Here is a 16,057-nt window from a genome sequence, read left to right as displayed (position 1 = left end):
GACTGTCAGTCGTTCTGCCCGGTTATTCTTATGCAGACGGCTTTGATCTCCTTTGTACGTTTAGGGGAACCGGCTCGTCGTATTCGTATATCACACTAGGTCAGCCAGGCACCCCACGAATAAATGTATTCTGAAAAATCCAATAGTTGCCCCTAAATATAAAGGGTCAATGAGATGTGTATTCCCTGTATTACTCTTACTCTTATGTATGCATTTATATTTATAAAGGAATGAATTTTGTGTGCCCTGTTAATTTCATTTTCCATATGGAAGGAGGAGTAAATCATTTTTGTTAACAGTGGTTAAACACCGATTTTTTATCCGTTAAGCAGGGTTGGTTCTAAGTTTGAACCGCACCTGTGGAATATGCACGCACACTTCAGACACTGCCCCTTTCAAGTTAGTTGAGGTTAAAAAAGGAATGATTTTGGATTAGATCAGTATAAATACGCTCCTCTTAAAATTGTTCCCACTTCAATATCCGTATGCACCCATTTCGCCTCTATCATTATCATGCATTGTCTCACGCATGTTTCTCCATCAAAGAAGTCTTGGGAATAAATTATGTATCAGTGATGGTGCGGAAACGTATGCAGGGAATTTGACATGGATTTATGTTATTTATTGAGAGTAGGTAGCCTAAAATGATTTTAAGTCTGTTATTATTTCTTTGAATATAGTATACCTCCCATTTTAAAAAATGGTATCATTTGGTTTATGTTTTTTCGAATAAGTCGACGGCATTGAATGACCCTCGCCTCTCCTCCGCTCTCTCTAGGATCCACACGGTGCAGTGTTAGACCGATGGAACATGTGCAGCCGCGAGGAGGAGCCCCTGGTACTTCAGCAGTTCCTTAGGTTCGGGGAGACGAGGGCCATTACGCAGCAGCTCCTCTCGCAGGAGTCGGCAGACCTCTTCCTGCACGCCCTGCCGCCGTCGGGGCCCTCACTGCGGGCCCTCCCGCCGCCCCCGCCCCGCATCGACTCCGACATCAAGAAGTTCATCGAGCGCACGGCGTCGTCGAGGGCAAAGGAGGATCCCTCCTCCCCGGCGGGACCACCCGCCTCGCCGCAGCACCCGCCCCAGCACCACTCGGCGGCGGGCGCCGCTCTGCACCACGTCCATCAACTGCACCAGCTGCAGCAGCGGCACGGCCACCAGCACCAGACGCCCTCCCGGCCCCCATCACCCGCTCCCCCACACCACGTGCACCACGCCGCGGCGCCCTCCGAGCACCACCACCCACACCACCACTTCCTACCCCACCTTCAACACCAGTTGCACCAGCAGCAACAGGGGACCCAACCCTCCCGGCCCCCGGTGCCGGCCACCACGACCTCCTCGTCCACACCACTCTTGCCCCCGCCGCCCCTTTCCTTCCCCAAGATGCCCCCGGCCGTCAACGGGCCCGCCTCCGCCGCCTCACCCGCGACCCCAACCAGCCCCCTCAGCGCGTCGCCTCTCAACCGTCTCCAGAGCATGCAGCCGTTCGATTTTCGCAAGGAACGTGGCGCGGCCAATTGTCCCCCGGGGGGAAGCCCCGAACCCGTGGTCCCCCAGTCCCCCAGTGGGACTCAACAGCAGCAACAGCCCCCACCGCCGCCGCCCCCGCCACCCGTCCGGCGGAGGCCCTCAGTCGCCTCCGACTCCGGCCTCAACCTAAGCGTTCAGGGCAGCGGGGGCAGCCCCACGCGGTGCTCCGGTGTGATCCCTCCTCCATCCTCACAGCAGGTGGGGATGCATTACGCCCCCGGGGGCCACGGCGGCTTCAAGTCCGACGTGAGCGGCAGCGAGTACGGCGGATCGGACGATGAAAACTCGGTGAGTGCACTCAACCTGAGCCGGGATCGACCGGAGGCGGTGATTGACGACCGGAGGAGGTCCTCTTCGTCGTCACACCACCACGCCCGCAAGGCCTCGACGCCTGTCAAACGGCAGTGGACCCCGCTGAATCTAGGCACGCAGCTCATAAACCCGTCGACGGGAAAGAAACGGGTCCAATGCAACGTGTGCCTCAAGACCTTCTGCGACAAGGGTGCCCTAAAGATCCACTTCTCGGCTGTGCACCTACGAGAGATGCACCGCTGTACCGTAGAGGGCTGCAACATGATGTTCAGCTCCCGGCGTAGTCGCAATCGGCACAGCGCCAACCCCAACCCCAAGCTCCACTCCCCGCACCTTCGGAGGAAGATCTCGCCGCACGACGGCCGCTCATCGCAACCGCACCCGCTCCTCATGGCCCCCCCGCACCACCACCAGTCCCTCGGGGGCCTCCCCGCTGCCGCCGCCGCCCTCAGCCCCGCCCTCGCCGGTCTGGGAGCAGCAGCCGGGCCCTTCAATGCAATGGCCGCCGCGGCAGCCGCCGCTTTTCCTCTGCTAGCCACCCCGCCCCCGGGCGAGCTCCAGCGGGCCGCGGACCACCATCACCACCAGTCCGCCGCGGGGCCGCACCACCAGGCCAACGCCCTGATGGCACGACCATGTGGCCCGCCTGCCTCGTCCGTCACCTCCTCCTCGGCCTCATCGCCGTCATCCGACCTCAAGTACAGCCTGGACCTGAGCGTCCACCGGTACGGGGACGGGCGAAGGGGGGGTGGTGTCGGTCCCGGCGATGGCGTCAGAGCCGCCCTGGGGAGCAGTTCCTCTTCCTCGGACGTGGAGGACGATTTAGACGATGACCTCGACGACGAGGACGAGATGGAGGCGTTCTCGTCGCACACTAACGATGAGGACGACGATGATGACGTGAGGATCTTCCTGGACGGTCGGTCCAGGCGACGGAGACGCCACGGGGAGAGGCGCACTGCATCCGAGGGCTCTGACGGAGGGGCGGAAGAGGCTTCGGCGGTGGCGGCGCCCGAGGGGGCCAGCCAGGGCCCGGTGGACAAGCGGGAGGAGGCGACAGTCGTGGGTGAGGACGAGGCCAAGCCCAAGCGGGAGCTGGAGGAGGGACTGGACCTCAGCGGGGCAGGGTCCCCGAATAGCAAGCGATTTAAGGGGCAGTCCGATTGCCCGGGAGGAGGCGGTGGGTGCAGTCCGCTGCGTCTTACGCGGCCCAAGGAGGAGGAGCAGAGGGCGGAAGGTGGGGAGGGGGCCGCCGTCCCCCAGCAGCAGCCCGGCTCGGAGAACGGCCCTGCCTCAACGGCATCGCCGTCTTGGAAGGCCGGGGTGCGGAAGAGAAAGAGCCGGAACCCGACGCGTTGCGCCCAGCCACTCCCGGAGGAGACGCCCTCCAACCTGCTTGTCATGTCATCGTCGGAGGATGACGGGGAGGCCCTGGCAGCTGCAACGGCGGAAGCGCGAGTCGTTCCGCCGGAAGAGGAGAATGATCGCGGGTCGGCTACTGCCGTTGGGGAAGAAGGAGACTGTCAGCCGGAATGCCTCAAAGGTATGTACGTACAACCCACCATAACTTGGCGCCTGCCTTCTGGACCGCAGAGCATGCCTCCCCACGCCGTACCCTCCGCGCAGTGGTCCGAAACGTTGGGTGATGATGTAGAAATCGTTTTAGTTCGCCTGTGACCTCATAGATGGACTCAGTAAATATGAGCAATCGCTTCTCGCAAAAGTAATGGGAATGTGTGCCGTACTGTGCACATAATATTTCCTACCGCCCCTACCCTAGTCTTAACACTTAGGCGTCCTTATCTTAGGTGCATTTCAAACGTGCGGTACGTTTTGGTAAGAGTTAACGAGAGAAAAAAATCAAACCTGTGCTTGTTTAAGTTATATCATTTCGTTTCAACAATTTGTGCCTTCAAATGTTAATTTCATTCTAAATCACGTTGTGAGATCATTTCCAGACCGTCAATGGTGTCTTACCGCACGTCTCTCCGACTCATCTGATAAATTATGAAAACTCGATTGTGTGTATCAGAGAGGTTTTTTCTGCCTCGGTCTGGATTTTCAGCAGTCATCAAGGCGGAAATCTCACTCCGAAAAAACTGTTAATACACTTTTTTGTACCACTTCGTCCCAAACCCATCCTAAATTTTCCGTATATCACATAGAATTTTCGGTCGTAACCATATACACAGTAGTTAGATACATTTGATCAAAATTGATTAATATTTTATTAAGTTTCTGTTGAATACCTTGTCGAGTCGAATGCAAGAGAAAGCAAAAATTTCCGTGGTAAAACCTGTAAAAATTACATTCGTGGTAATTTCCCCATTAAATTGCATGATTCGTTTGCAAATAAGGATGCTGTGGTAAATTATGGAAGGTATATTATTGTATTTGAGTCTTGAATTTTCAACTTTTTTCCAAAATATTGTATTCTAATTTTGCATTCTGTAATTTCAAACTTTGAGAATCTGACCTTTAGTCTGACTCCGTCATTCGTAATGGTTCGTAACTTTGCCTTTATTTAAGCTCGTGCGTCTTCTGCGTAACTCTTTCTGAGCATTAAACTACAGGGCTAATGACTAATGTTATATAATCATTTCCCAGTTTTATGGGATAATAAAAGCCCTCTGTCCATCAAAAGTATTCCCCAAAGATGTGTTCCTGGGTCTATCAATAAATTAACCTAATATTAAGTGAGTAAGTATTTATATGGAATATCTTTGAACGCGTCTTCGTCACTTAGTCACAATAAGTTTGGCGTGCCTAGGATATATTCTTGTAAGTGCAGAGGTTCACTCGGGCGAAGCTGCATAGCTCTTCAAATATTTCTCATTAGATTTTTCTTAAGACATTACGTGTTTTCAAATGACACAGCATCCGTAAAATTCAACCTGAAAAAATTTAAAAAATGTTATAAATTCTTTTTTATGTAGAATATTATTCCTGCATCCTTAGTTTTATTTAAAGTAATTATGTGCGTATTTGATTCTAACCTTTTGTAGCTTCACGTATTGTCCAAAATATTGCATGGGGCATTATAATGAATATCAGTGATATCATTATACTAATATCTCATATTTCAGCCTGAAGAGAGGCTATGTAGACTCATCCATTTACATTGATTGCATGATTATTCTTCCAGTAATTTAAATAAGAATTTCTTTTTTTCTTATTTCTTAATAATATCTCAGTAGTGTTTTTCCTTGAATCTTTGGCTGCTAGTTTTCCTTGTTGATATTCCTTCAAGTAGAAGTATGGTACTCAAAAATCCAATGTTCTAATGGTGAGTTCTTATCATGTGGCATATGGTATTGATGTAGTAGTCCACAGCTATTTTAGTTCTCTGAATTTTTAATACCTTTTGTAGCACCTTACCAGTTAAAGATAATTTTTATAGTTGCCTCAAGAATATTATCTTGAAAGGAAAAACTTAGATTAATTTCACATGACTACTCAGGTGAACTATTCTCAACTATTATACATGTAAAATGATTGATGGAAATTGTCACTGGAATAGCTGCCTCTCTTCTGTAGAATTTGTAGAAGAGAAGTTCATGTTGAATTTAATTAATAATAACTAATCATGATGCGTTTTTATATCTATTTTTACCATATTCTATTAAGCTACTTTTGACTCATTAAGTATTAATTCATGTAGTATGATGCAAAAAACAGGTAACAATAATTAGGGCACGTCATTTTAGAAACGACTCGTCCTTAATGCTTGAAAACGTCTTTCAAAGTTTTCTTCAAATCATACAGATATAATGAGAATTTGCATCGTCATAACATTTTATATCACTCCATAAATATGTTAAATTTTTAAAGTAAATTAATGTTTATTTTACAAATTTTACTGTCGGAGAGTTTCCGGATATTCTTGAATGAAAAGAAATCTTGTATTGACAGAGAAATACCCAATGTTACCATGTGTACAAACTTAACCAAAGCTCGTGTCTCCTGTGCAATAAGATCATATTATTTCAAAAAAAACCCTAAAGAAGGGAATCCTGTGTGGTCAGAACTTGTGTTGCTAGTCAGTATGGTTATGAGAACCTTCCTTCTGGAGACGACGCCAGAGACTAGAGCCCATTGTATGATATATGAATGGCCCAGCAAGGTACTCAAGGGATTTAAGTATATTCGAAACTCCTATTTTCATTGGAACCTATGCTGGTTTTTTATTTTTCATAATTCCTTTCTTTCAAACGCGTTCCACCTTCACTCCTCTCGTTTCTCATTGCCTCGGGCTTTAGTTTGGCATAAAAACGAAAATCCCCCATAAGAACCGAACCAAATTCAGAAAAACCCTCTTCTCTCTGATTATCATCCAATATTTTCTCTCTTTCGTTCACAGTGGATCCAAAAGCAGAAGTAGTGGAGGAGGAAATAAAGCATGTGGAGGAGAAGGAGAGCTCGGAGGAAGTGGAAGCATCAGAGAAGCCGGGGAGTCCATCGGGTGAAGCTGCGGCCGACGGCGAAGGGGAGGACCTCCGAAAGATGGAGACGCTGGTTGGCGAGACGATAGATCTCTCAAAAAACGGATGCTCGGAAGAAAAAAAAAGCCCGAGTCATGAACGTGTGGACGAGGCTGGAGAGCAGGGAGTCCGCCCCGAAGACTGGACCGAAGGATCCGGACCTCACAAAGCACCTGAAGCGGACTGCCCAGCCAACGGAGGGACCCACAGCGACGGAGACGAGTCCCTGGACTCGTCGCATGCCCTGCGTCAGTTGGAGAACCTCTCCCACGGCCACTTCGGGGAGAGGGACTCCAGCCGGGGGCCTGCGCTGCAGACACCCTTTCCCCCACCAGGAGTTCCATCCTCGAACCTACCTTTCAACCTCGGCCTGGTCCCGGGTCCCAACAGTCCCCCGAGCCCCGCCAGCGATCGCGGGGATCGGGACGCCGAATCCCTCTCGAATCCCGACTCGCCCTCTGGCGACAGCAGTCAGCAGGGTCTGGCCCACTTTAGGGACACCTCAGGGTTCATGGGAGTGGTGGACGTGCCGATAGACAAGGAGAACCCCAGGCGGTGCCCAGTCTGCGGCAAGATATTCCAGAATCATTTCGGTGTCAAGACCCATTACCAGAATGTCCACCTAAAGCTCATGCACAAGTGCACTGTGGACGGCTGTAACGCCGCGTTCCCCTCGAAGCGCAGCCGGGACCGGCATAGCGCCAACCTCAACCTCCACCGCAAACTCCTGTCCACCTCTTCCTCGGACAAGACGGCTGGGGTGTTCGGGGACAAGTCCCCGTTCGCCTCCTTGGCGGCCAACCCCGCGCTCCACGGCGAGTTCCTTGCCCGGCTGTATGCCGACACCCAGGCCCTGCCGCTCAACCTGGAAGCCTTCAAGAGCCACCTTCCCACCTCGGGGACCGTGCCTCCGGGGATCGGGGGTCTGGCGGAGCACCTGATGGTGAACGGGGACCGGCTGGGTCCCGGGGGCCTCCCGCCCCCACCCCTCCTTCTCCCCTCCCTGGGTTTCACCGGGTTCGGCGGCCTGGATCACTTCGGCGCGGCCCTGGCCGCGGGGATGAACGGTGGCAGGGGCGGCCCGAACTCATCCGCGTCGTCCGGCTCGCCGTCACCCTCCCCGCCCATCCCCCTATCCCTCTTGAGGCACCCACTCGGGGGCGACGCTCCCCCGACGGTCGGGGGCAGACCCGTCCCAGCGAACGCCTACTACTGCTTGGAGGAGGACGACCCCACGCCGGAGGCGGACGGCGGGCTGCGCTGCCGCTTCTGTCACAAGCACTTCATGGACGGGGCCTCCCTGAAGGAACACTACGAGCGGCATCACCTCTCGGAGATGTTCGGCTGCACCGTGGAAGGGTGTGGCAAGGTGTTCAGCTCCCGACACAGGAGGAACCATCACAGCCAGGACGAGGTTGCGCACTCGGCGGCGGCCAGGGCCGGCAACAGCTCACCCTCGCCGCCTCCGGAGTGCTCGTGACACACTGCCGCCCCTCCCCGGATATCCCCTCGGTTTGGTCTGGGTTGGTGGTGAGCAAGAGGGAGAGGGAGGACACGTCCAAGACATTGACAAGGGACGAGGTGACCGAGAATTGGGAAGACTGCTGCCACTTCAATGACCCGCGTGTCGTCTTCCCCATCTGGGACTGATTCCTCCCTCCGGTCCTCGGGCCATGGTGCTTCTGAGCGGGTTCAAGAACGCCATCGAGCGGTGCTAACGAAGATGAAATGTAAATCTTTCGGAAGGACTTCCCGCTTCCTCGCCGGCCAGTGATCGAGCGATGGAAACCCAATGATTGATATTGGGGTTCCGACTGTCCATCATATCTTGTGAGCGCGTCCGCCTGTGGCCAGTGCTTCACGACTTACGTCGTGATTCTAAATTCTGCCCCGAAGCCAAAAGTTTCGCGACAAGGACTGAGTTTAGCAGTGAACTAACTAGTTGATAGAATCTTAGTGACAAAGTGGTATCTTAAGGTGCGAATTGGACGTGCTCCCAGGAGAGCCACGAATTTGTGCAATAAAAAGGGAGTCGAAGTGTAATTACTTTAAATAAGGACGTCTTAATTTAAATATGACATTGATGAAACGAATACTAGTTCAGTATTGCCTCAAAATGGGCGCAGTGTTCTTGAAGTGGAAGGTTAAACAAAAACTCTTTAGCAGGTTAATATTTGCTGAACAAAATCTGCTGATCAACATATACCTTCGTTACTTCTCAACTCTTTAAGCGATTGGATTCTGGCTGCCAGTTATGTATTTATTTAAGTGCTTGTATTTGATATTATTTCAATGCCATCCGAATATTTATATGAACCAGTTGACGGCATATGTTTCAACTCTGTAATGTTCTACAGAAGAAATTTTAAGTTATATTTGCGCTATTTAGACCCTCTCTCTCTCTCTCTCTGTCAGACGAGGAATGGTAACATTTAAGTTTTTTGCCCCCAATCACTTTTTTTAGTTGGCTGATGAATATTATTTGTATCGTTTATTTGTGATCCAGTGAGGCACCGAGCCAACAATTGTCGTTCCCAGATAAGGCAGCTGCTAAAATTCACGAAAAGTATTATTTTTATTTCTTCCCATTGATTTTTTTTGGGAAAAATTGATTTTTTTGCGTGTCATGCTTTGTTTAAAAAAAACTGGAAGGTGTAAGTTGTAAGACGTTTATTTAAATATTCCTAGATATTTATGAGAATCAACTCTGTATCTAAACGTGCAATCTTTCTTTACGTGCTCCTTCGCAACATTTGTTTGGTTTCTCGCTCTTGAACGGAGTCTTCTTTCAATCCGCATTTGGGGGGAAAAAGAATGTTAGGTCGTCGAGTCGTGAAGAAAAAAATCTTTTTTTTCCAAATGGATTAGCTGGTAATTGAAAAAGCGTACGTAAAGCATTAATGTAAAGTGTACATTTTTTTCCTGGAAATAATTCATTTTCGGTCCCTTCCGTTTCTCTCGAAGGAAATAATTAAAGAAATGAGTCTTGAGAATCGGTGCGTACGAAAATCATGTATAAAGTTGTTCCCCACCCCCTCCCCCCACATTAATCCCTTACGGCCTCCTCGTTCCACCTCGATCGTTGTGTAAAAAATGGCAGAAAAGTTCGAAAAAAAACATTTGTCGAAGAGGCATCGATGGATTTTCTCCTGTGACGTCGATGGATGACGATTCGTTTTTTTTATTTTGTAAATATTGATAAAAAAAGTTTTCTATCTAAGAAAGTGATTGTTCAGTATTCAGCACAAGCATTGGCGTTGGTCGATGACATAGCACATTTTACGGGTCGGTTGTTCATTCATTTTTAAAAAATTACGAGCAAATGTATTAACGTATTTAAATGGGAGAAAAAAAACTACCGCGGGCACTGAAAGAATGGACGTGAGTTTTTTTTATTTCCTTTCTCGTGTCACCACCGCTGGATTTCAGCAGGGATCCGCTGAAGCAGAAGGGCGGCGCTGCTGTCGCGCGAGTGGGCGACAGTGGCGTCCTCCTCATGGAGGGGCGGGGCGTCCTGGAAGCCACTCATCTCGGTGTTTCTGACCCGGGGCTCTAAGCAAAAAGAATTTGTTTTTCTTTGACAACCCCGGGAAGATTGAGGCTAACTTAAAAAAAATGGAAGAAAATATATAGGAAGGGGAAGAATGAAAGATTAAAAAAAATAAAATCCATTTCACGAATGGGTCCTTCCAGAGAGATTAGGTAGATTTTTTATTATTACGGAGTAAATATAATTGAAGGTTGTCGGATTTAAACATTTACTGTTGTGTATACCAAAAGTGTGTCTCCTCATCCCACCATCCCTTCATTATCGGGGAACCTCCCCCCTCAAACCCCTCTCCCAAGTGCTCTGTATGCCCTGCTCATCCTTTCCCCATCCCTTTCCATTCAAACACCGCCACAACATTTGCAAATGCGACGGTGTAAAAAAATACTTCCTTCTCACGCCCGCCAGACGGCAGCACTCGTCGTCTCCCCCCTCCGACAACATGGACGAAGTGGAAGGCTTTAGTCGGACGCGTGACAATGTCTGTGCGTGTGTCTGTGCTTCTAAACCTTTCTTCAGACGGCCAACCTAACCCCTCAAACCAACACCTGAAACCCCCATCCCTTACCCGAGAGAGCTCCTTCCTCCCCCGACCCTGGCTCGCGGCTCCTCCACGTTGGGTCGACCGCCAAATTCCCCCGCCCCACATTGACCCCTTCCACGGAGGAGAAAGCAATTCACCTTCGACCTTCCACAAACCATATCTCTATCTCACTCTCTCTATCACTCTCTATCTCAAAATCTCTCTCACTCTCTTTCTCTGTCTCTCAAGAGTCCTGTAAAGAAAATGAAATCCCTTTTCTCGCCATGGTTGATTGTAATCATGGAATGTGCTGTGAAGCGTAACTTAGATGTCATTGTAAATAAAAATGGCCATCCCAGAAGTTAAAATGGAGTTTATTATTTTCTCATTTCCCTATACCACTTGCCTGAACTCTGGACTGTGGTCGTATTAAGTATTACTCGACTGTGCGGTTGATTGCCTTCGTCCAAGTGTGTAAGTATGGATTTGTGTATTTTGATTGGCTGTCTTTCGAAGATAACGCCACCCTCCAATCGATCCAAGAATGCATTAGAATTCATGACCGTTTTTTTCCATAATAGTGCTTCATTGCTAACTGGAATCAGGAATTGGGTTCGAAATTTGTTGAATTTGTTTACTTGGAATGGAATGACATCGGTATATCTGTAAATGGATAATGGCACTAAAATGGATGATTCAATGATGGTTATTTTAACTGTAATATAGAAGAAAATCGCTCAATTTAGGCTCAAATTTATTTAGTATGTGTGTTCACGGTACCTCCAAAATCTGGTTACAATAAAGTGTATCTGATGTAGCTCTTTTAATGCAGCTTATTAAAAATCTCTTTCAGTGAGAATGCATTAAACACATTTGAATCGTGTGTTGAACGTCATAAGGTCGAAATGAAATGCAAAGGGAACATATCAAAGCCAATAAGCTCTCTTCATTCCATCATTCCAAATTAAATGCAGCGCTATGAGAAAAACAAAATTCGCACATATCTGTGGAAAAGTGCAAATTTTGTTTTTTCTCATAATGACGAACTTCCACTGCATCTCGCCTAAATCTGTTGAATAAATGCGACACGTTTTTGTGAGCCTTAAAGAAAGAACGTTACGCCCATGTGAGCGGATAAGCCTAAATTAAGAGTTGAATCACTCTCACCAAGTACTCGCAAGAGTCGAACATGTTACATTGCACAGCATAATGACTTGTTATTGTATTTTTGGTTATGATATACCCTTTCAAACGGAGTTGGTTTCTTTGACTTCAGAAAACACATACCTAAAATTCAGCTGAAGTACAATTGCGTTATAGTAAATTCCAAATCTATTGTTAAATAAATTAAAATCTCGTAAAGGAATCCTCCCCAAGCGGGTATCGCCTGTTCGATGAACGTCTTTGCTGACACCTAGGTAAGTACTTCTCATCACGCCAATCGCAATTCATGGTAAGTACTGCGCTAAGTTCCTTCCTCTGAGTATTAGCATTAGTGATATATTATTGTTAAACGTCATCTGAAATACGAGATCATAATATTTTAATATTTTTCCATCAATAATTTTTTAATCATCTCACCAGTATGGTGAACGAGAGTTCAACTTTAAATATAAATGGCCAACCTGCTTAATTCTCTTTTCAGTTCTCTGAAACAGCAAAATTTTCTTTACATTCCAGCGAAAAATTTATTAGCCATTAGTTTGACTGAAACTATTTCGGATAAAATACATCTTCCAGCACCCGCTGATACCATAATATGGCCAACTCGGAAGATGGTTTCACAGGGTTGAACTCCTCGGTCGTGATTCTAAAAGCTTGCTCATTTATCTTCCCCTCCAGCCGGATGGTTTCGTCTCTCACTGTAGGAGGACAGCATTCGAATCCCCAGTATGTTGTATCACAAGCAGTTGGCTATAGCGGCATTCCAAGAGTTGGAAACCTTGAGTGCCTCGGTCGAGGGGTATTCGAATTGTGGCATCTGACTGAGTTCATTGCCGGGTGGCTTTTTTAGGGTCCTAGCGTCCTTCGCGGATGAATTTTCGGTTTCCTCAGTAGTGTGCAGTCAGGCCCCGTGGAGGAAGTCGAAGAGGAGGCAGTCGAGGGAGCTGAAGACGGGGATTAGGAAGCTCGCCTCTTCTGCTGACCATGAGTGTGCCCGACCACGTGAGTGAGACTGGATGGGCTTTAATTTTGCATTTAGTTGTCCACCAATAAGGAAGACCAACCTAAAGCCGTCCTCACGGTATGCATTGAATTTTGCTATGCAAAACTCTAGATAAGAGCGTCAAAAACATACAAAATAGGATTCAGATAAAAGCTTCCCGTTTCTTGAGGTCTTCATGAACGAGAAGAGAGCGTAAAATTATTTTTTGTTCGCTGGGGTTGGGAGCTAATGGAAGTACGAAGTTTTCGTGGTCAACTGAATAACACTAAAAAAATTGGAGACATTTTAATGGTGACTTTGCGGGGAATCTATTGCGAGAATCCATCGTCTTATTGTTGTTTTCTTTACTCGGTCCAACTGGAAAGTTTGTTCTTAGTGAGTGATGAACGGTCCGCTAGCAAGCGTGCGTGAACTGGGTTCAGAGCGTCGAATTTACCACGGTTCGTAAGAATTTCGACCGGACCCTATGGGAAAGTATTTGGGAACACTTCTGGTTATTTTTTGCGAATTTTCGGTCAAAATGAAAGCATTACCGCCTCTAACTGCGTGGAGGATTATTGTATTTGCTAATTCGAACGGAAATCAAGATTTGATCTTAATTGCACGCGTTGTTGGAATGAATGGGATATAAGTTTGTATTAGTCGGTAGACTATGAGAGTGCTTTTCCATTTGACTCCAGGTGACCATACACTGTTCTTGCGCCCTAGATGTGTGCTCTCCATTGTGGAATGAAAACCTTGTCCTGCTCTGAGGAAAAGTTGGAGCCGTAATCAGCGGTCATCGGGCGTTGTTCACTTCAACGAATTTCTTTTCTCTCATGGAAAATAAGGTGAGAAACTTGTATTGTTTCAGCTGTATATATCTTAATGCAAAGCCACTGGAAGTTTACCCTGGAGCCTGGCCTCATTTAAAGTATTTTTTTGGATTCTGTTAAAACTGGGCTGAATTTCGAAATAGAATAGAACACCTGAATTTAACAAAACAGAAAATGGAACAACTGCAAATTGAATTTTAATCTCCCTAAATTAAAAGTCGGTGTATTCCAATAAAACGAAGATACTATTGTTTTTCATATCAAGTTTGAATTAATATCTGAAATCAAAGAGACCTGAGATACATTCGCCTTGATCGGGATGATTCAATGCGAATGATTTTTACACTCTTAAATTGTTGCATTGAAATGCATATTAGCGGATGACTCCGTTAAAAGTTATCGCTGCGGCATCTCCCGCAGTTTCTTTGGAATTAGCAGAAAGTACTTGCGAAATAGTTATCCAATATTATTCATCAAGTATATTTTATTAATATTACAGTTCTATTAATGCTCATCAGTTTTCTTTATTTACACAACAATATATGTACGTATCGTAATATATATCCAAATCCTTGCTATGGAAGAGTGGAAAATCGCCTTGTAGGTCAGTTGGTCGATTCATAATTAAATAAACGATTAAAATTTTCCTCTAGAAATAAATTTACAATGGCATAAAGTTGGATAAGCCAAATGGTCAATGGATTTATAACAACTGCCACCTTTAACTCATGGCACTTTCGTGGTTTGTCTATGACTGAATATGCCAGGGCTTTTGGGATGCTCCCCTCCAATGTTGATAATTCCCATTGTTTCTCTTCCTCTCCAGGAGGTTTTTTGTTAGACGGTGTCATGTATAATGCACTTCAATTGGAGTACACCATCCAAATGAGTGGAAATTGAATTAAGAGGCCCTTTGGGTCTTTCCTGGTTGAATTCCTACTTAGGGTTTCACCCCACCCACCGAATTCTCTCAAAATCTTACCAGTATCAAATCACCCACCTGCATCTAACCTGTTAGTTGCCTCCCCTTATAATTTTTACCGCTGTGGATAAGAAGTTGAAAGTTATGTCCTCCTAATGGACAAAGAATGTCTCCGTTGCTTTCGTTGAGCAACTTGACTAGTCCATAGTATGATATGTACCTTGTCTCACATAGAAAAACACTCCAAGCTCTTCCTACCACAGGAAACTTTTTCCAATCTCATGCTAATGATCAACCTACCTCGATGTGATGAGATTATTTACATGTTTTTAGCATATTCGGGAGTAATATCCCAGCTATAAATAGACGTCAGACACAAGCATATAAGTATATTTCTACACCTTGTGTTTGCGAGTCCTGCTGACAAAAGTTTTGACAGAAGCATTGACGTACAAGGCGTCAAAGAAGTTGACGTCGAGGTAGTTCAAGTTAATTTTTTCAATGATCCGACACATTTCCCCGCCATCCGCACCTGTCGCTCGGGCGAGGCTTTGCGCTCTTGCGCCGGCGGACTCGGGTGTCGGGGATACGGCGAGACAGTTGACACCTACCCCGTGTTTGCCGAGTTGCGAGTGTTTCCTCGCTCTCCTCAATTTTGTGTGTTCGTCAAAAGTGCGCGTCTCTCTCGAATGGCCACCCTCGCGTTGGCCTATCGCTTTCGGTGACGTCGGAGTCTTTGTTTTGACAACCGCTCTGCGGGTGCCGTACACTGTGTGCGCGCGGGATGTTCCTTCCTCCTTTTCGAATCCCGAATGACTGTGCGTGTATATGCAGCATTCGTTAACGCGGAAGAATCGGCGTTCATCCATATGACGAATTTGACGAGAGGCTAAAACGACCGCCACTCTGTATGAATGGGGTCGAGGAAGAGGTTTTCCGACTATCCTCTTCACCCTCCCCTTCGGTTGTTTTCGCTGTTTTACGAATTCATGAAGGTAAACGTTCCCGAGCAGAACAGGCGTTCTCCGACGTTTTTACGACAACAAATCTGACTTTCGCCATTATTTGTTGTCTTTGCATGAGAACACTTGTCGCATGTAAGAAGTAGGTATGAGAATTAAACTCATGTGATAAATATACCTCTGAATAATACCTTTCAAGTAGCCCATAGAACCACAGGGAGAACATGTTAAGCCTGAAGACATCGATGTAATATGTTATGCATTCTTATTGAATGTAAATCGATGATTTTTTGCCGTCATTTATTAATTGAGAAACTCCCATATGTTTTAATTCGGGCGTAAGGAAAAAAAATGCTCAATTTAAGTCCTTTAGTCATTCATACACAGCAGCAGTACTGTCATCACGTTCGATTGATAGTAATTATATGGACTTTGTAAAATGAATAGTTTTAGGATTTATTTACGATCATAATTTTTGTCGAATAATAACTTAGTAACGATTTTTAGCCACTCACGTGGTTAATTATAGTATAATAATTTTTTTAATGTCGCATGTCACATGCTATTCCATAAAAGGACATTGATTTCATTGCCCGGCTATGTTCTGCAGTGCATGGCGAATCATCGCAATATTAAGCAAAATAGCTGGCGGCATACCCACTTATCCCCACGTGCTTGGACGATTTCAATGGAAGTATCGAAAGCTACATTCACGTGCGAAAAAAAAGATCCCGCCCATTTGCTTGCGCCAAATATTATTGCAATTAGTTATGTGTTGCTTAGATCGAATAAAA

At 46.7% G+C, this 16,057-nt stretch overlaps 1 protein-coding gene across 1 annotated transcript; it reads left to right on the top strand.

Moving 5' to 3' along the window:
* Positions 1-811: 811 nt before the first annotated feature.
* LOC139695271 (uncharacterized) lies at positions 812-7,807 on the top strand. The gene is made up of 2 exons (XM_071593966.1): positions 812-3,389; positions 6,207-7,807. Exons 1-2 carry the CDS (start codon positions 812-814, stop codon positions 7,805-7,807), a joined length of 4,179 nt encoding a protein of 1,392 aa, XP_071450067.1.
* The last annotated feature ends 8,250 nt before the right edge of the window (positions 7,808-16,057 follow it).

Source organism: Hetaerina americana, unplaced genomic scaffold, assembly GCF_022747635.1.
Source record: "Hetaerina americana unplaced genomic scaffold, ioHetAmer1.1.p SCAF_6, whole genome shotgun sequence".
In the NCBI taxonomy this organism is placed as follows: Eukaryota; Metazoa; Arthropoda; class Insecta; order Odonata; family Calopterygidae; genus Hetaerina; species Hetaerina americana.
The sequence above is the reverse complement of the archived record's forward strand: the minus strand, read 5'-3'. Positions and strand labels throughout refer to the sequence as shown.

Bases quoted from the DNA above. Each gene is read 5' to 3' on its own strand.
- LOC139695271 (XM_071593966.1), top strand. From the start codon at position 812: ATGTGCAGCCGCGAGGAGGAGCCCCTGGTACTTCAGCAGTTCCTTAGG. The intron at 3,390-6,206 runs GTATGTACGTAC...TTTCGTTCACAG, and splicing joins TCAGCCGGAATGCCTCAAAG to TGGATCCAAAAGCAGAAGTA.